Here is a 21852-nt window from a genome sequence, read left to right as displayed (position 1 = left end):
ATTCTGTATGGAACATTATATGGGGCCTTTATATACTATATGAAGCATTATATGGGTCCATTACACTGTATGTAGCTATAGATAAATATTTGAATGAGGTCCTCCAGTTTTTGTCTTTCAGAGGTCAGTGGATAACCCTCCTTATAATTTTTGCCTGGCTTTGCACTTTCTGCAAAGTCTTTATGAGTGAGACAGAAAAAACACACAGCATGACAAACGTGCATGAATACTCTGTTGTAAAATATATGTAACAATATGCAGCAAGTGCTGGTAAAAGATGATAACAAAAACAGGGTATTTAGTTGATATGTTTTTTGCAAAAAATGTATACGAAGCCACTCCACCACGTCACGGTATACCCTTCTCGGAGCAGTCCTATCTAATGTATTCAAACCTGATCATGTGAACAATACCTACATCATCCATACACTTTTACGTGATTTGTATTACATTACAGTGGTATTAAACTCCAAAGAAACGCTTTGACTGCTGCAGGTGACCAATTTTTTTAAATTAAAAATAAACTTAGTTTAAAGAGGCCTAGCAATTAGAAAATGCGTAAGCCATGCGATAAGGGACAGGGAAGTGGAAGTGCTGATAATGGTGAAAGCAGACACTGAGAACGTGGGGCAGATGCGACTACGCCTGATGCTGAAGCACAGGAAATACACTCATCCACGACACATAGGTTCCTCTCCCACTTTGCAGTTAGGTACAGTATACCACTTCTGAAGGCAGAACAGTGTGAACAGGTGGTCGATTGGATAGCAGATAATGCTTCCAGTAGGCTTTGCCACTCCACCCAGTCTTTCACACCATCCAGTGTCACCAGCCAACAGACTGGATCTCTTCTGAAGGCAGAGCAGTGCGAAGAGGTGGTCGATTGGAGAGCAGATAATGCTTCCAGTAGGTTTTGCCGCACCACCCAGTGTCACCAGCCAACAGACTGGATCTCTTAATCATGACCCTGATCCTTCTTCCTCCCACCATGTTGAGTCCCCCCAGGAAACTAGTGATCCCACACAAAATCATTTCGAGGAGCTCTTTACAACATAATTTCTTGATTGCGGCCTCTCAACCTTCATGCTCCAAGAGGGACTGGAGGACATGCTGTTTAATGATGCACAAAACTTAGAGTAGCCACAATCACAAGAAGTTTCCGGTGGAGAACAGCAAATTTTGTCTAACAAGGAAAATGATGATGATGCACAGTTGCCGATAAGTCAGGTTGTTGTTAAGTCACAAAGTCAGGAGGACCAGGGTGTGGCGGTGGAAGATGAGGTGGTGGATTATGAAGTCACCGACCCAACCTGAGGAGCTGGCATGCATAGTGAGGCCAGCAGTGCTGAGGGGAGGGATCAGCAGCACTGAAACAGGCAAGAAGAGGTAGTGGGGTGATCAAAGGTAGAAGCAAAGCGCCAACACTCGTGAATTTGTCCACCAAAGAGTTAAGTGTTCCCCAGTCTGGAACTTTTTTAAAAAGAGTAATGAGACGGAAAAAAAAATGACAATTTGCAACCTTTGCCATGCCGAGATCAGCATGAGCCTCAAAACTAAGATCCTAACCACCGCCAGCATAATAAGTCAAATGACTTCTAAGCACCAGACTGGGTCCACGATTGGTGCCAACAATTGACACCACTGCCTCATCCCCTGTGCTAGGTGCCTCCCTATCCCCTGCCCATGATATTGGCTGAGCCTGAGATGCATCCCACCCTGCACCTAGCCTTGCACATTCTGACTTACCATCATCAGACTCTTCCAAATCCTTGTCCCAGCACAGCGTTCACCTGTCCCTACCCCAGGCCTTGAAAGAAAAGAGAGTTTTCATCTACCCATCCACAGGCCCAAATGCTATATGGGCAATTTTCCAGGTTGCTTTCCGTGGAAATGTTGCCAATAAGGCTTGTTGACATGAAGGATTTCTGCTGACAAATGGCGGCAGCCGTCTCTCGGTACTCAGTTTCCAACTGACACTTTTTCTCCTGCTTTGGCATTCCCACCTTGTATCAGCACCTCTCCAAGAACATGACCCGTGCCCTTAGTAATGAGGTTACTGGGATTGTTCACTTAACGAGCAACACGTGGACAAGCTCTTGTGGCCGGGGACACTACATTTTTCCGGCGCCACACTGAGTGATCATTTTGGAGCCCCGGACCCAGTCCCACCCTGGCACAGCACATGTGCTAAAGACTCCAAGAATTGTTGGCCCTACTTCTCTCAGGGTTTCCTCCACCTCCTCCACCTCTTCCTGCACTCAATCCTGCTGCTCCTCATCCTCCATCTCTGATGTGCTATCTCAGAGCACGTCAAACATCATCCACATAGAATCATAGAATCGTAGAGTTGGAAGGGACCTCCTGGGCAATCTGGTCCAACCCCCTGCTCAAAGCAGGATTTGCAAAATCAGCCCAGGCAAATGTCTGTCCAGCCTCTGTTTGAAGACTTCTATTGAAGGAGAACTCACCACCTCTCGTGGAAGCCTGTTCCACTCATTGATCACTCTGTCAAAAAGTTTTTTCTAATATCTAATCTGTGTCTCCTCCCATTCAGTTTCATCCCATTGCTTCTAGTCTTTCCTTGTGCAAATGAGAATAAAGATGATCCTTCTACAATGTGACAGCCCTTGAGATATTTATAGTCAGCTATTAAGTCTCCTCTCAGTCTTCTCTTCTGCAAGCTAAACATTCCCAAATCCTGCAACCTTTCCTCATAAGACAGTGTTTGCAGACCAGTCACCACTCTGGTCGCTCTTTTCTGAACTTGCTCATGTCTTGTTGCTCATGAACTTGTTGATGTCTTTTTTAAAATGTGGCGCCAAAATCTGGACACAGTATTCCAGATGAGGTTTGACCAAGGAAGAGTAGAGGGCAATAATGACTTCACGTGATCTAGACTGTATGCTTCTGTTAATACATCCTAGAATTGCATTTGCCTTTTTTGCTGCTGCATCACACTGTTGACTCATATTCAGTCTGTGATCTATTAGTATACCCAAGTCTTTTTCACATGTGCTGTTGCTTAGCCCTATTCCTCCCATTCTGTAAATGCTTTTTTCATTTTTATTGCCCAGATGTAGTACTTTGCATTTTTCCCTGTTAAAAACCATTCTGTTAGTTGCTGCCCACTGCTCCAGTTTATTTGTATCTTTTTGAATCCTCTCTCTCTCTTCTTTAGTATTAGCTATCCCTCCTAGCTTTGTGTCATCAGCAAATTTAATCTGTTTACCCTCAATTCCTTCATCTAAATCATTGATAAAGATGTTGAACATTACAGGGCCCAGGACTGAGCCCTGTGGTACCCCACTTGAGACATTCTTCCAACTGGATGTGCAGCCACTTATGACCACTCTTTGTGTCCGATTAATAAGCCAGTTATGAATCCACCTAACAGTTACTGTTATGAATGGGTCACCGAGGAGGATAACAGGACCAGGCTAAGCCACCAGAAAACCAGAGAGGTTGGTAACTAGGCAGATTGCAGACTCCTGATCCTATCCACACAACTAGCAATAGCCGTGGAGCGTACCTACGAAGCCCTAGACGCCTCGGCATGGCCGGAGAACTAACTAAGCCTAAAGGAAGAAAGGTGAAATCTAAACTGCCCCGGAGCAGACCCCAAAGTAATAGACATCCCCCAAGCATATATTGTCGGTGAGACAAGATGAAAACACAAACGCAGGCAGGAAAATAGACTGAGCAAATGATGGGGCCCAAACTGACTAGACAGGACAAGAAAGGAAAGACACTGTCTGCAATCATGCAAAAACCCTGAAAAATCCAACACGTCTGATGCACAAAAATACTGAAGTCACACGACTTCGCCCCCACTATATGAGCACTCTGGTATATACTGAAAGCAAAGCAAAAAGAGTCCAATATAACAGGGGACAGAACGAACTGACACAAGCAGTAACATATGGACGGTGATCCAGCACAGCCCCAGCAGGAGCAAGCTGACCCGCACAAAGCAGATATAGACAAAACCAGATCAAATGCAAAAAGATTAACAAATGAACCACTTAGCTGAACCATGCAGGAACAGAGCGAAAGACATCAGACATCAGACCTCAGAAGGCACAGGAAGGAAATCACCAGCAGGGATTGAAGGAGGTCATCTGTCTTAAATGCACCAGTCAGAAATCACAGATCTCCAATCATCATCATCATCATTATCAGGTGGCAAGCCTCTGACCATCTGACCAGCTCCACTACCTCCAGTAACCACCAGAGGGAGCCCAGAAAGAGAACTTGCAACACCTCTGTCAATCTATTAAAAACACATGAGACACGCACAAGAATGAACAGGTCAGTTGGAAACTGTTCACACCACCTAAAGACTGCACCACAAAGAAAAAACACAGTATGACAAATGTGCAAAAATACTCTGCTATAAAAAATATATAACAGTAGACAAAACAAATCTGTGGCTCTTGCCACTGAACCTACAACTAGACATGGTCGTGATAATGATCGTAACCTGGTGGCGGCTGTGAAGCTTGGCAAGCTCACACGCGTACCATGCTTGGCACACGTGCTCAGCTTGGTAGTTCAGAGGTTTCTGAAAACCCATCCAGATTTGCCAAAGCTTCTGGTCAAAGTACGCAGTGTAACACCCAATTCTGCAATTCAGATACAGCTGCTGCCATCTGGCAATGCTGCAGCAGCGCTTGCAAGTGCCAGCTCACCGACTGGTGTGTGACATGCCCCCATGCTTGAACTCCACACTACACATGCTGGCAAGGCTTTGTGAGCAACAGAGGCCAGTTGTGGAATTCCAGCTCTAAAACGCTCGTCGAAGTTCTGGTCAGCCTCCACACATAAAAACTGAAGAGTGGGCAAGGATGTCTGACATTTGGGTGGTTCTCCAAAACTTTGAGGACTCCCTAAAGATAGGGAGCAATGATGACGCCATCATCAGCACAACGATACCGCTTCTGTGCTTACTTAAAGTCGCTGCTGACAATTAAACATGAAGATTTGCATGTGGATCAGGTGGAGATGGAGGAAGACATGAGACAGGGAGATATTACTCAGTCCAACCTCATCTCATCTGCTCAGCGTAGATTTGGTAACAATGAGGAGGTATAGGCTGAGGAAGAGGAGCAGCAGCTGGCTAATAGCTCAAAATAGGCTGGAACACACACAAGCTTCATCTGTCTGTTCTAGGTGGATGTGCTGAGGAAGGGAATGAGGAAGAGATGGAGGAGGAGATGGAGAGTAGTAGTCATAACGGTGCAGACAGAGAGGTGTTGGCTCTAGGGAACTTGGCATATATGGCAGACTTTATGTATCGCTGCCTTTCTCATGGTCTTCGTGTTACATTTATCTTGGCCAAAAAGAGTACTAGTTGTTGAAACTGCTATAAGGACGCTCTAAGGAGAACTTTGCATCTCTTCATCTTGAGGCGGTGAAGTCTTCTAAAATGGTGCTATTCTATAAGGTCTTTGTGGAAAATATGTTGAAAAAATTCCAATAAGACAACGCTAGTCGCAGGGGGCAAGCTTTCTTGCCCAACCAAGAAGGAGAAGTGAGGGAGACACACACCAGGTAAAGCAGATACAGGGGGACACTGTCAATCCCAGCATTCATGCCCTGATGACCGGGTATTTTTGACAAAGAGGTAAAAGTTTTTAAAGTTGCTCAAACAATACCTGGCTGACAAAACCAGCATACTCCCTAATTCCTCTATGACCTTCAGCTATTAGGTCTCAAAGCTGGACACCTGGCATGGGCTGTCCCTCTATGCTTTGGAGGTGTTGTGTTACCTTGCCACTAGTATCTTGTCTCAATGGGCTTTCGCCTGGCAAGAGAAAGTGCTGACAGGCTCACTCTGACAACAATAAACAAAGATTAGACCCAACTTTACCATACCACCAGATAACAGCAGCACATAAAGTGTTTTTAATCTTCAATATTTGAATGACGACAGCCAGCTGTTGCTTTCTAGGGTCTATGGATGACTGGATGACCCTGCATATCATTTTTTTCCTTGCTTTGCACTTTGAGCAAAGCCTTTATGAGTGTAAAAGTGCCACAACTACACTTTCCTATTTTGTTTTATGAGACACTCCTGTTGATGCCTTCAAGAGTGCATGGTTGACCCTGCTTGTAATTATCGGCAAGCTTTGCACTGTGTGCAGAGTTTTTATGAGTGTAGGAGTAACACAACTACACTTTGTTCAAACTGAGCCCTTAAAGGGTGTATGGATGACCCTGCTTGTAACTATCAGCAAAAATGAATGTAGGAATAACACAACTACACTTTGTTCAAATTATTTGAATGAGGTACTACAGATGGTGCTTTCAAGAGTGTATGGTTGACCCTGCTTGTAATTTTTGGCAGCGTTTGCACTTAATGTATAGTCTTTCTGAGTCTAGGAGTACCAATACATGATTTGAACAGAATATGTATGATACACTCCTTTATGTTTAATACAGGGTGTATCTGATCACTTCTTGCTTCCTCCATAAATTACTGTGAAATTTCCATTTTTTTAATAAAAAAATCATTTTGGTTTACTTAAATTATATATATTTTTAAATCAATTTAAAATGTTTCCTTATATACAAATCATTATACAGAAAAAAATGTTTCTTAACATTTTTTTTTCCCTGTAAACTCCAATTTCTTATTAATTTTGAATGTTTTATTTTCAGTCCTTAATGTGTAGTAAAGGTGTCACACCACTGTTCAGAGATGCTTCCAGGGGTCTTCCCAATGCAGTTTTCCTTTCATTCAGCACCTTTCCATCCATTTCAACATTTTCACTGCCCCCCAGACCTTCTTGTAGGGTCTGCCGGAAAAATCCTAGATTTTACTGCTTGCTCATCTCTAGTTGATAATTTTGATTTCCAGCATTCATCTATAATTTTGTTCTAAATTAATCACACAGTTTATATCAGTAAAGATTTTCAATTTTAGTCATTTATTCTTCGGGATCCAATGTGTGATTGAAATATTCAGGTACCTGTGCTATCTAGAGAAAGAATTCACGTGACACAACAATTCACTAATGGAAAAAAGTTCATGTTTTCCTTTTTTTTTTTATTTTTCCAAAAGTAAACTTTTGTAAAAATTTAAAAAACAACAAAAAATAAAGTAATGCTTTAAAAAAATATATACAAACACAATTGTAATAGTCATAAAAGAATGCAAAAAAAAATCTAATAAAAAGGTTATGAAAGATGTGTGCATATTACGGATTACATATTATTTGTTGCCCTTGAGATTTCAATTTTTGCTTCTGGATTCTTCTCCTTTTTATAGACCTGATTAGTCTCACAGAACAAATGTAAAATTTACACCTGTCAGATTAATTAGAAGGATATTTTTACCGAGATTCTACTTGCACCTGTGACCAATTAACAACGATTTAGAATGTTATTTTCATGATACATTTTACAAGTTGTTTTTTTTTTTTCCAACACCTTTGAATTTTATTTATAAGGTAAAATTATAACAAACTGTTCTCAAAACTTTTTTTGGTAAACCGTTCTCCCCGTTATGTCTAAAATCAAAAATAGCATAATAATTAAATTAAAGAAATGGAAAGATACATTTTCTCTCCATTGAATTAAAGAGACCTGAAAAAAGAGCACTGCAAAATGGCTCACTATTGGTTTCCATTCATTGGATCACTAACAAATTTGATTCAGAAGGAACAATCCCATTGATCGATATGTTCCTCATGCTTCTGCCAGGGTATGTTAAATTTCTCTCATGGAATCCTCAATTTGAAATGCCCAATGCAGTCTTTATCAGTAACAGTTGTCGCGTAGATAGTCAGTAGACACAAGGATCCGGTACCAAAGTGGCAGGAAATATGTAATCATAGTTTGATGGAGAAAAAGTCAAGGCAGGAGAAGGTCAGTTGCAAAGGCTTGGGAGGCATGGATCAGGACAGGCACTAGACAAATATACAAAGTTGATCATTTATGACAGATAGACAACTACCTATCAGATGAACCCAGCGCCGGTCATTGACCGATCCTGCCAGAGATTCAGCTGCTCCCTGTCAACAGAGCAGCAGTTTCTCTTCCTATTGATAGGGCGGGACTACTGGTGTCATGCTGATTGACAGCCAGCTTCCCCCAATTAGGCAGTGGAGAGCCAGCTGTCAATCAGCATGACACCAGTAGTCCCGCCCTATCAACAGGAAGAGAAACTCTATTGACAGCAAGTTGCTGAATCTCTGGCAAGAGCGATTAATGACCGGCTTCGGGTTCAGCAGACAGGAAGTTGCCTCTGTTAGCAACTACATGTAATTTTTAAAGTCCTGGATATCCCCTTTAATATAAAACTCAGAGCATTAGGGCATTGATGATAGTGATGGCAGTGTTAATTGGTGCTACTGGCTCTTTAGGAGGCTAGGCGCTCATGTACACAGCAGAACAGCATAACTCAAGATGATTGCGATCGGCAAAGAGAGAAGACCAAGCATTGGGTTAAATAGATGTCACATCTCCACTAGGAACCGCTCCTGCAACATCTGCTTTGTTCACCAGGCAGCACTGTATTCATTCTGCAGGCAGTGCTGGTAATAGAAAAGACATTTGAACCAGAAGCTCTGAATGGTGTAGACTCTGTCCAGCCACTTAGATTTGTGTAGCTGGGACCTAAGTTTCTCTGGAATCTACGATTGTGGTGGCTTGTGCCAATTCTGTCAGAGTTAGCTTTTTTGAGCCTGTGGCCTTAGACTCACCTTGCAATAGTATGGTCCAGCATGACAGGCTCCTACTGTAACAAACGGAAGGCATTGTCACCATTGGAAAGTTGTTATTTATCTGATGGACAAGTCTCCCTCAGTGTTGACCTAAAAATGTAAATGTTCAGACACAGCAAACCAGGCAACTAGACAAGTTAAGGTATAACTCCTACATTGGAGATCCATTGAATCCAAAGCCAAAATGATGACACCATGTGAGAAATTTCAAACTTCTCAATACCCGATTGAGCATCGGGGCGATTGGGTACGCTCGTTTCTCGATGGAGTATCACGGGTGCTTGATCACAATCCTTGAGTCACCGACCTGCATATTTTGCCACTGTTAAACAGCCAATAAGCATGAGGTGATTGCCTGCCATGTTGGCTACTGGCATTAATGTGATTGGCAGGCAGCGTCGTGTCATTGAGTCTTATATGACACCAGGTGACCCCCATGCTCAGCACACTCTCCTCTGGAAGCAGTTCAGGGAGATTTGATCTAAGTGGAAGAGCTTATATTGAACCTAACAAATAGTAAAACAGAATGATATGGGGTGCCCCATATTTTTTGATAACCAGCCAAGGTAAAGCAGACAGCTGCAAGCTTATGTTATCACGTTGAGAAGTTCCCTGGTTATTGGGTCCCTCTCAACCTACGAATACCAGCTGGCAGCTTCCCCAGAATTGGTGCATCAGATTAGATGTGCTAATTCTGGCACTTTGCCTCGGCTCTTCCTGATTGCCCTGGTGCGTTGGCAATATGGGTAATGGTTTATAGGGTTAATGTCAACTGTGTAATGTCAGCCGGCATTAAGCTCTGGTGTTAGTAATGGAGACGTGTTTATCACCCCATCACTAACCCAGTAAGTATAAAGAGAAAAAAAACACCACAAAATATATTATTTTAAAAAACACCCACCATCTTCAGCCCTTGGTCACCAATTTATAAAAAAAAAATCCATGGAGATCCGCAGTAGTAATGAGAGTCCGCCGTAATCCTTAGAATGCGCTGTAATCCACAAATGGATGCATGAAAGACATAAAAAGAGAGAAATAAAGACAAGAAACTGACCCTCATTTACCAATTTATTCTAAAAAAATAAATCCCGCAGCTCCAACGTAATCCATGGCATTCCCACAGTATCCACCAATTCTGGAGTACAACCTATGGAGCCATAGATTGGACAGCAATACATGGCGACTGACCAGCTGTGATGACATCACATTACTGACTTCACCGCTCTTGCCGAGTCACATAGAGGGCATCTCGAGACTCGGAATGTCAGTAACAAGTTAATTAAAAAAATCGGAAACTATTTTTGATAATGAGCCAAGATACAGGAGACAGCTGTGGGCTGATATTATAAAGCTGGGAAGATCCATGGATATTGGCCCCTTCCCAACCTAAATATACCAGTCCTCAGCTGCCCCAAAATTGGCTCATTCATTAGATTCTCCAATTCTTGCACTTTGCATGGCTCTTCACGATTACCCTGGTGTGGTTGAAAATGGATTAATATTTTTGGGGATGATGTCGGCTGTGTAATGTCTGCTGGCATCAAACTCAGGGGTTAGTAATGAAGAGGTATCCATCAAACGCCCCAATTACTAACCCAGTAATAAAAAAAACACAGAAAAAAAAATTGAATAAGAACTCGTCCACACTATCCCTAGTTCACCAGCTTATTATTAATGTTTCAACAAAGCTCCTCAAATGTAGTCCACGTTGCCCGAGTGCAGCTTCGGTGCAGAAAAGTACAGCACTTTATAGGCGCCGGGTGCTGAAGACAACTCTTATCAGAGCCCCTGGGTTTCGCAGAGTGCAGCATTGAGCTGGCGGCTCTGATAGTTGTCATTATTACCCGTCGCATGGGAATAGCTATACTTCACTGCACCAGAGCTGCATTCAGGGAACGTGGACAACGATGGAACTTTGTGGGAACATTTTTGATAATAAATATTTCACCAAGAGATAGTGCGGAGGAGACTTTATTCAAATGAAGTATTTTTTTCGTGTTTTTTTTGGAGGGGGGTTACTGAGTTTGCAATGGAGTGTCAGATAGACACCTCTCCATTACTAACCCCTGGACTTGATGCCAGCTGACATAACACAACTAACATCAACTCCAATATATATTACCCTGATTGCCGAAGCACCAGGGAAATTGGGACGAGCCGAGGCAAAGCGCCAGAATAGTCTCATCTAATCTGATGGGCCAATTCTGGGGTGCCTATGAGCTGGTATTTTTAGGCTGGTAAGTGCCAAATAACGATGAACTTTCCCAGCTGTCACGATCCCGCCGCTGACACCGGTATGTCACGGATGGAGGGACGTGACGCACTGCCGACACATGGCTATCACATGCACAGGGGGCTTACCTTAGTTATCTCACCGTAGCCACAATGTGATAAAAACAGCAAGCTAGTCTTGCCCTAACAATTTATCGCAGGGGGGGTTATTTTGGATGCCCCACCACTGCTAACAATATTTCACGAACTGCGGGGATTTATGTATATCCCACTTTTCAGTTCCACTTTGGGACTCGCAGCTCTCCAGCACCCCCCTTACCCTTAGGTCGGTCAGGGAACTACACCTGGGATAATTGGTCGCCGCCGGCTGCTTCAATGAGGACTGGCCATCCGGCTCGCTGCAGTGAGGGAATTATCAATGCTCTGGCCGCAGCCACCCGAATTAGCTTATAAAATCCCTTTCCGTCACAGTCAGCAGTACCTGGGACCCAGCCCACACTTCGCCGCCACCAGCTCCAGATTTCTCTGAATAATTTATAAACTTAATAGAGGGGTTTGAAGTCAACCCAATTCAGTAGCGTAATTATCTTTAAGGCATATAAATTCATTTCTAGAGCATGAAGACAGACTAATAAAGTTATAATTTATTCCCAAAAGGTGGGCAGTGATTACACAGATAAAAGATTTTACAAAGTTGAGATATTAGATATGTACAATACAAATATAAAATAAACGTGTTTAAAAAAATAGAGATTAACACTTACATTTGCTTAGATGGTCTTAGGCTAACCATGTGGGAAGGCGGGGCCAGACGTCTCCCTGCATTTGGGATTCTAGCAGCACAGAATCCCCAGCTAGACTCACTAATTTTTGGGAGGGGATACCTTATCCCTTTGGGTTTGTGACATCACGAAAGGGGCTGCCTGGTGATGTCCCTCCCCCTGCTCTAAGTACAGATGTTGGTCCAGAAAACTTATAACCATCATATGTGAACTCGAGAACCTAGCAGAGTATCAGCGGAACCATCATTCATCTTGTATTGAAATTAACTTTGTAATGACAACAAACACTAGCTGCTTATTCCACTCTGTTTAGGAGAACTCTGTTTCTCTGGTTCGGTCAGCGCTGGGACCGTGGAAATATTGGGTCAGAATGCTGGTTTGGCGCCCTACGCAGATATGTAATTTGAATACCTCTGATGCATTTGGTTTTCGAGATCCGGCCTCTTTAATATTTCCCATACTTGTATTCGCCGCATAGTGAGGACAAAGGACATTCTTTCCACTAGCTAATTCACATTCCTTAGCTGGGGAGGGGGAAGGTTGCCACAGGAAAGACCTGGTGTAGGGTTACCAGCTGCAGGCACAGAGCTGCAATGTGTGTGTGTGAGCTGTGGAGGAAGGAGGAAGAATCCTCACTGAGATCTCAGATTACACAGGGCTGCACAGTGTGACACTGGTGTGTGTGAGCTGAGGGATGAGGAAAGGGGGGGTCGCAGGAGCTGACAGGCAAAACTCTTATCTGTAGTGTAGAGAATGGATGATTCTGGAATGTTCCGGAGAAGTCATATCTTACATTATCATTGCACCAGCCTAATAATATAAGCCCTTAGCTGTCTGCTTTTCCTTGGCTGGTTATGAAAAATTAAGATACCCCTTGTAATTGATTTAAATTATTTATTTATAGTATTTAGTTGCAGCAGCGAAATGGGAGTCACAGATGCGTCTAGGCGTCTTCCCCATGCGGTTCCCATTCCATTTGAGTGCTGTGTCCATCCATTTCAGCAAGTTTTTCCTGACCTCCATTCCCTCCTGTCAGGAAAAATGCTTGCGTTTCTCATTGACTTCCATTGTTCTAGGTACTTGAGTTGAGCCCGTCCGAGCGTCTGACCTTCTCGATTCGAGTACTGAGCATTCCAACAGTTTAGTGCTCAATCACCACTACTGTTGGCAGAATGATGCTTTAACCAATCGTTTGTCCGGCAGTCATGTTGGCTTTCTCTCCAATTAACCGGATGAGTGCTGGGGATCTTTATGAGAAAGCGGCTTACAAACATCCCTGCTGGCAGTTTATCTCAGGGAGAACAAAGCGATTTCCAGTCTGAAATCAGATTTTCACATTCCACAATTCCCCAACAATCACTTGGCCTCAATACGCATTATCATGTCGGCTGAACTGTCGATATCAGCGGTTGCAACTGCTTTTAGTCTTATAGCTGAAATTTTGGATCCATCCCTTCCCCCATTTCCGATGTTCGGGTCCATTTACGGTGTTTATGCGGCGCATTACATGATGTCTAAAGTTATAAAGTCATTTCTGTTCTAGGAGAAAAATGATGATTGATGTGTAGACAGCAGCGGCAGAAATAACCGCTAAATAACGTTGGCTCAGATTCTAAACAACATGAGTCATGTTTCAAAACTTAATTTACAAATAGGGCCCGGGGGAAATCAGGACACCGCCACACAATGAAGTATATGACGAGTTGACAAAGAAAATTGTATATATTCCATTTCAGAAGAAAATTTTATCACCTAAAAATACTTCGAGTTCAAAATCTTCAGCTTGGGTTTATTTAAATATTGACATGAATGGTTTAATGGGACACAAATTGTGAACCTCTGATCAGTGATCAGCTGTAGTCTATGGTGAAATGTGGCAGCAAATGTTCAGTTTTAATGTAGCGCCGCCACAGGGAAAATGAAGCAAAACATATTAATGAGATGTCTGTGTAAGACAGGACGGGTCCTCCCGAGGAAAGGATTGTTTGGAACTGCACTCAATTCTGGCCAAGTGATGAAGATCCTGAACTAAAAAACACTTATAAGAAGTCCTATGTCTCCTATGTACAAGTATATAACTACTATAATACTGCTCCTACAGTATGTACAAGAATATAACTACTATAATACTGCTCCTATATACAAGAATATAACTAAAATATAATAATACTGCCTCTAAGTACAAGAATATAACTACTATAATACTGCTCCTATGTACAAGAATATATAACTACTATAATACTTCCCCTATGTACAAGAATATAACTACTAAAATACTGCTCCTATGTACAAGAATATATAACTACTATAATACTGCTCTCTATGTATAAGAATATAACTACTATAATACTGCCCCTATGTACAAGAATATAACTACTATAATACTGCTCATATGTACAGGAATATAACTACTATAATACTGTCCCCTATGTACAAGAATATAACTACTATAATACTGCCCCTATGTACAAGAATATAACTACTATAATACTGCCCCCTATGTACAAGAATATAACTACTATAATACTGCCCCTATGTACAAGAATATAACTACTATAATACTGCTCCTATGTACAAGAATATAACTACTATAATCCTGCTCCTATGTACAAGAATATAATTGCTATAATACTGCCCCTATGTACAAGAATATAACTACTATAATACTGCTCCTATGTACATGAATATAATTGCTATAATACTGCCCTCTATGTACAAGAATATAACTACTATAATACTGCTCCTATGTACAAGAATATAACTACTATAATACTGCCCCTATGTACAAGAATATAACTACTATAATACTGCTCCTATATTCAAGAATATAACTACTATAATACTGCCCCTATGTACAAGAATATAACTACTATAATACTGACCCCTATGTACAAGAATATAACTACTATAATACTGCTCCTATGTACAAGAATATAACTACTATAATACTGCCCCCTATGTACAAGAATATAACTACTATAATACTGCTCCCTATGTACAAGAATATAACTACTATAATACTGCCCCCTATGTACAAGAATATAACTACTATAATACTGCTCCTACGTAGAAGAATATAACTACTATAATACTGCTCCTATGCACAAGAATATAACTACTATAATACTGCTCCATATATACAAGAATATAACTACTATAATACTGCCCCTATATACAAGAATATAACTACTATAATACTGCCCCTATGTACAAGAATATAACTACTATAATACTGTTCCTATGTACAAGAATATAACTACTATAATACTGCTCCTATGTACAAGAATATAACTACTATAATACTGCCCCCTATATGCAAGAATATAACTACTATAATACTGCCCCATGTACAAGAATATAACTACTATAATACTGCCCCCTATGTACAAGAATATAACTACTATAACACTGCCCCTATGTACAAGAATATAACTACTATAATACTGCCCCTATGTGCAAGAATATAACTGCTATAATACTGCTCCTATATACAAGAATATAACTACTATAATACTGCCCCTATGTACAAGAATATAACTACTATAATACTGTACCTATGTACAAGAATATAACTACTATAATACTGCTCCTATGTACAAGAATATAACTACTATAATACAGCCCCCTATATACAAGAATATAACTACTATAATACTGCTCCTATGTACAAGAATATAACTACTATAATCCTGCTCCTATGTACAAGAATATAATTGCTATAATACTGCCCCTATGTACAAGAATATAACTACTATAATACTGCTCCTATGTACATGAATATAATTGCTATAATACTGCCCTCTATGTACAAGAATATAACTACTATAATACTGCTCCAATGTACAAGAATATAACTACTATAATACTGCCCCTGTGTACAAGAATATAACTACTATAATACTGCCCCTATGTACAAGAATATAACTACTATAATACTGCCCCCTATGTACAAGAATATAACTACTATAATACTGCCCCTATGTACAAGAATATAACTACTATAATACTGCTCCTATGTACAAGAATATAACTACTATAATCCTGCTCCTATGTACAAGAATATAATTGCTATAATACTGCCCCTATGTACAAGAATATAACTACTATGATACTGCTCCTATGTACATGAATATAATTGCTATAATACTGCCCTCTATGTACAAGAATATAACTACTATAATACTGCTCCTATGTACAAGAATATAACTACTATAATACTGCCCCTATGTACAAGAATATAACTACTATAATACTGCTCCTATATACAAGAATATAACTACTATAATACTGCCCCTATGTACAAGAATATAACTACTATAATACTGCTCCTACGTAGAAGAATATAACTACTATAATACTGCTCCTATGCACAAGAATATAACTACTATAATACTGCTCCATATATACAAGAATATAACTACTATAATACTGCCCCTATATACAAGAATATAACTACTATAATACTGCCCCTATGTACAAGAATATAACTACTATAATACTGTTCCTATGTACAAGAATATAACTACTATAATACTGCTCTTATGTACAAGAATATAACTACTATAATACTGCCCCCTATATACAAGAATATAACTACTATAATACTGCCCCTATGTACAAGAATATAACTACTATAATACTGCCCCCTATGTACAAGAATATAACTACTATAACACTGCCCCTATGTACAAGAATATAACTACTATAATACTGCCCCTATGTGCAAGAATATAACTGCTATAATACTGCTCCTATATACAAGAATATAACTGCTATAATACTGCCCCTATGTACAAGAATATAACTACTATAATACTGTTCCTATGTACAAGAATATAACTACTATAATACTGCTCCTATGTACAAGAATATAACTACTATAATACTGCCCCCTATATACAAGAATATAACTACTATAATACTGCCCCTATGAACAAGAATATAACTACTATAATACTGCCCCCTATGTACAAGAATATAACTACTATAACACTGCCCCTATGTACAAGAATATAACTACTATAATACTGCCCCTATGTGCAAGAATATAACTGCTATAATACTGCTCCTATATACAAGAATATAACTACTATAATACTGCCCCTATGTACAAGAATATAACTACTATAATACTGTTCCTATGTACAAGAATATAACTACTATAATACTGATCCTATGTACAAGAATATAACTACTATAATACTGCCCCCTATATACAAGAATATAACTACTATAATACTGCCCCTATGTACAAGAATATAACTACTATAATACTGCTCTTATGTACAAGAATATAACTACTATAATACTGCCCCTATGTACAAGAATATAACTACTATAATACTGCTCCTATGTACAAGAATATAACTACTATAATACTGCCCCCTATATACAAGAATATAACTACTATAATACTGCCCCTATGTACAAGAATATAACTACTATAACACTGCCCCTATGTACAAGAATATAACTACTATAATACTGCCCCTATGTGCAAGAATATAACTGCTATAATACTGCTCCTATATACAAGAATATAACTACTATAATACTGCCCCTATGTACAAGAATATAACTACTATAATACTGTTCCTATGTACAAGCATATAACTACTATAATACTGATCCTATGTACAAGAATATAACTACTATAATACTGCCCCCTATATACAAGAATATAACTACTATAATACTGCTCCTATGTACAAGAATATAACTACTATAATACTGCCCCCTATGTACAAGAATATAGCTACTATAATACTGCCCCTATGTGCAAGAATATAACTACTATAATACTGCTGCTATGTACAAGAATATAACAACTAAAGTACTGCCCCCTATGTACAAGAATATAACTACTATAATACTGCTCCTATGTACAAGAATATAACTACTATAATACTGCCCCCTATATACAAGAATATAACTACTATAATACTGCTCCTATGTACAAGAGTATAACTACTATAATACTGCCCCTATATACAAGAATATAACTACTATAATACTGTTCCTATGTACAAGAATATAACTACTATAATACTGCCCCTATGTACAAGAATATAACTACTATGATACTGCTCCCGTGTACAAGAATATAACTACTATAATACTGCTCCTATGTACAAGAATATAACTACTATAATACTGCTCCTATGCACAAGAATATAACTACTATAATACTGCTCCTATGTACAGGAATATAACTACTATAATACTGCTCCCATGTACAAGAATATAACTACTATAATACTGCTCCTATGTACAAGAATATAACTACTATAATACTGCCCCTATATACAAGAATATAGCTACTATAATACTGCTCCTATGTACAAGAATATAACTACTATAATACTGCTCCTATGTACAGGAATATAACTACTATAATACTGCTCCCATGTACAAGAATATAACTACTATAATACTGCTCCTATGTACAGGAATATAACTACTATAATACTGCTCCCATGTACAAGAATATAACTACTATAATACTGCTCCTATGTACAAGAATATAACTACTATAATACTACCCCTATGTACAAGAATATAACTATTATAATACTGCTCCCATGTACAAGAATATAACTACTATAATACTGCTCCTATGTACAGGAATATAACTACTATAATACTGCTCCTATGTACAAGAATATAACTACTATAATACTGCTCCTATGTACAAGAATATAACTACTATAATACTGCCCCCTATGAACAAGAATATAACTATTATAATACTGCCCCCTATGTACAAGAATATAACTACTATAATACTGCTCCTATGTACAAGAATATAACTACTATAATACTGCTCCTATGTACAAGAATATAACTACTATAATACTGCCCCTATATACAAGAATATAACTACTATAATACTGCCCCCTATGTACAAGAATATAACTATTATAATACTGCCCCCTATGTACAAGAATATAACTACTATAATACTGCTCCTAGGTACAAGAATATAACTACTATAATACTTCCCCTATGTACAAGAATATAACTACTATAATACTGCCCCTATGTACAAGAATATAACTACTATAATACTGCCCCTATGTACAAGAATATAATTGCTATAATACTGGTAATCTTATTCTTCCTAGTTAGGATAATTGCCTTTTGATTTGCATTTTGGTGTAAAATATATTTTAATGTTTACAAGGAATACGTTTTATATTATTACACTTTTGTTCCAATAGTTGCATATTTTGTATTTCAGGGTGAGGCTGGCATAGAAGGACTTCAGGGAATTAAAGGAGAAAGGGGAGAGAAGGTAATGTCCACAATACCCTCTGCCTGTTTTTCTTTTGCCTTTCTGTGCCATTTTACACTTTTCGGATAGATTTGGTTTGATTGCTTTGTTTCCTCTACCATGTGGTGGGAATGCCTCTTTGAATAAAGTGTGACCTTATATATGGCTATCCCTTAGAGTCTTAAAGTATGTACTATTTTTTTTCTCAGGGATCTTTTGGACCTCCTGGTCCATTCGGCAGGGATGGAGCCAAAGGAGAGAGGGTAATGTAGTTATTATATTTGCCAAAAGTCAACCATTGCATGTTATCCATTGTTAGCGTAATGCCAACTATGGAATCTGGTCCAAGAGTGAGACTTGATGTCAGTTCCTCTCTGGCAGCAGGTGAGATGGTTTTCCAGCTAGACCTACCAAGATGCATAGCCAAAAGCAAGATCTACCAGATTGGAATTAAGGGTGAAAAGCTTTTCCAGGTTGGAAGAAAACTCATTAAGAGAGAATAAATAGTTCCAGGAGACTGTGTCTTGGTTGGTAAAGGCAAGTCTGATGTGAGGAGTAGAAGATACCTTCAATCCCAGCCCAAGCAAAGAAATGTAGACTTTACCAGTTGGACACCCAAGACAGTGCCCAATGTATAATTGAAAAATTTTAGTGGGCTAGGCTGAATCCAAGTCAGTTATAGGCAGGTCCAAAATTGTCATCATAAGATCAGAATGTGATGCTGATGGATGTGAAATGTCCAAGAACAAGCAAGATGAGTCACAAAAAAGAAATCACAGAAATGCAAAAAGAAAAACTCACAGACCTGAAATGATCTGGAAAAGTGTAACTCTTCCTCTTGAAAGTCCTAAGAGTATGATATCTCAGATTCTTGATCCCACAAAGGAAAGATCTGTGACATCCTCTCATCATGGTGACACCATTACTCTACACAAGATGACACCTGCCTGCCAGGAAGATGAAGCACAAAGGTGGCTGATTTTGGTCCACAGTCAATAGTTTGACCATAATGGGCCAACAAGAGAAAGACATTAAAAGTCAAGTTCTCGTCCACTTTTAATTATTGTCCTATTACTTAGCATCATGTAGGCTGGTCATTTCGGTAGTAATCTCAAAATGTAGGAAACTCTATCGGCACATAATCTGGCTTATCTCCTTAAGAACATCATGGGTCCGGTTTGGGATGTCCATAACTTTTGGAACAATATTTTCCTTATAAATGGGGAAAAACATGAGATCTGAAGAATATTAACATGGCGTGACCATCAATGCATTGCCCGTAGGTAAAAGCTCAAGGATTTTAGCCTCAAAACTACAGTCAATGCCTTGCTTCAAGTTCAAGGGGGTTTAATGTCAACTTTTTGGGTATTTCTGAAGAGTTGGGTTTGACCCTATGGAGTCTCTAATTAGAAAGAAATTTTTAAAATTTTCTTACTATTTAGCTATGTTTTACCACAGTGGTAGTAGAAATCACAAATACAAGTTTGTAATATTACATTCAAAAGTCATCGGCGCATTAGTAGGATGTTTTTTCCGATTCTAACTCAATCATATTCAATCAATCCTGATCTGGTTTGTCGATTTTATAGCTAAATTATTCAGAGCTGTTCATAAACTCAAACAAATGGACGATGGACAAAGCCAAATTCTTCTCAAGTAATGGATCCAGGCACATGAATATTTCCTTCAACAGCCTGTCTTACTCCGAGATCTCAGTGTGGAATGGGTTGGGTGCCGTAAGGCTGTACCCCAGTGCCATTTGCCTTAGTTACTCATTATCCTTACTACACTCTTGTTGGGATAATGACCTTTGATTTTTGTGAATGTTTAGCATTTTGGTTCTCTACTAGGTCGGTTTACTAATACCACTGTTCTTAAAAGCTTCAGACAGAAAATGGTCACCATTCAATAGTTTGGCTTATACCAAAAAAGTCACTGATACACCACATGTTGAGCATTTTTCTCAATGTATTGATGATCTGGACAAACAATTGTGGATGGATTATTCATTACATGACCACATCATAAAGTGAAAGAAGCTTCAAATGACTCTTCCAACTCATGTTTACATTTCACTTTTCAGGGTGACAGAGGACAGCGGGGTGAAGCTGGTGTTGCGGGTCCTCCAGGACCTCAGGTAAATGTCTGATTATTGATTGGCTTTCTTATTACGTATAACATGACGATTGTAGACTATGACACTAATTGTGAAGGAAACTAATCAGTAGAGCACAATCTTACCTTTTGATTGGCTAATATCACGGAGTGACTGACCAGTGTGACACAACCTAATGGTTGGTCGGTCACCAAACGGCACAACAACACAACGCTGATGGAATAGGGGAGAGGAAGGCCCTGACAATAGGGAATCAGGGATGGTCACCTCCTCAGCTCCACCCTGAGCCTATCCCTGTTCTCATCTAACACCCTACGCAGGTCCTTCCCCCTGCTGACGTCGGGATACCTCGTCCCTATTTGTCACCTGAATCTACCCTGGCTAGTGCATTGGCCGGCAAGGAGCGCTAGTCTCACCTCTGCAGACACCAAAGGGACAACGTAACAAAAATACAACACTTAGATTATGTACACCACTGCTTAACTCCACACCACAGATAGCACAGCAACAGGACTCCAAACACTAGACTTGGCTGAACACCAGAGAGCTGCATCTGCAAAGGTTGGTCGGTCTCTAAAGAGGAACTGTATTACCAAGTCAGCTGATGCATCAGGTGACCTTTTAAAGGATGTGGGAGTGGTCACCAGCAACATCAGCTGACCCAGCGGCACTGCAGTAACACCAGTTAGCCAGCCGGGGGAAAAACTGATATTAACCCCAGCT

The 21852-nt window shown here is 39.7% G+C and overlaps 1 protein-coding gene across 1 annotated transcript in view; it reads left to right on the top strand.

The window, feature by feature from the left end:
* Positions 1–21852, top strand: part of COL22A1 (collagen type XXII alpha 1 chain) — a 608111-nt gene that overhangs the window by 205306 nt on the left and 380953 nt on the right. Inside the window, exons 13-15 of the mRNA XM_073590381.1 lie at positions 18981–19034; positions 19223–19276; positions 21097–21150. Of these exons, the coding sequence (XP_073446482.1) occupies positions 18981–19034; positions 19223–19276; positions 21097–21150 (162 nt within the window). The remainder of the gene's footprint in view (positions 1–18980; positions 19035–19222; positions 19277–21096; positions 21151–21852) is intronic.

The sequence above is a fragment of the Dendrobates tinctorius genome, unplaced genomic scaffold (genome assembly GCF_039654945.1).
Source record: "Dendrobates tinctorius isolate UK_male_01 unplaced genomic scaffold, ASM3965494v1 ptg000116l, whole genome shotgun sequence".
NCBI lineage: Eukaryota > Metazoa > Chordata > Amphibia > Anura > Dendrobatidae > Dendrobates > Dendrobates tinctorius.
Note: the sequence above shows the minus strand (reverse complement) of the source record. Positions and strands in the feature narration are given on the sequence as shown.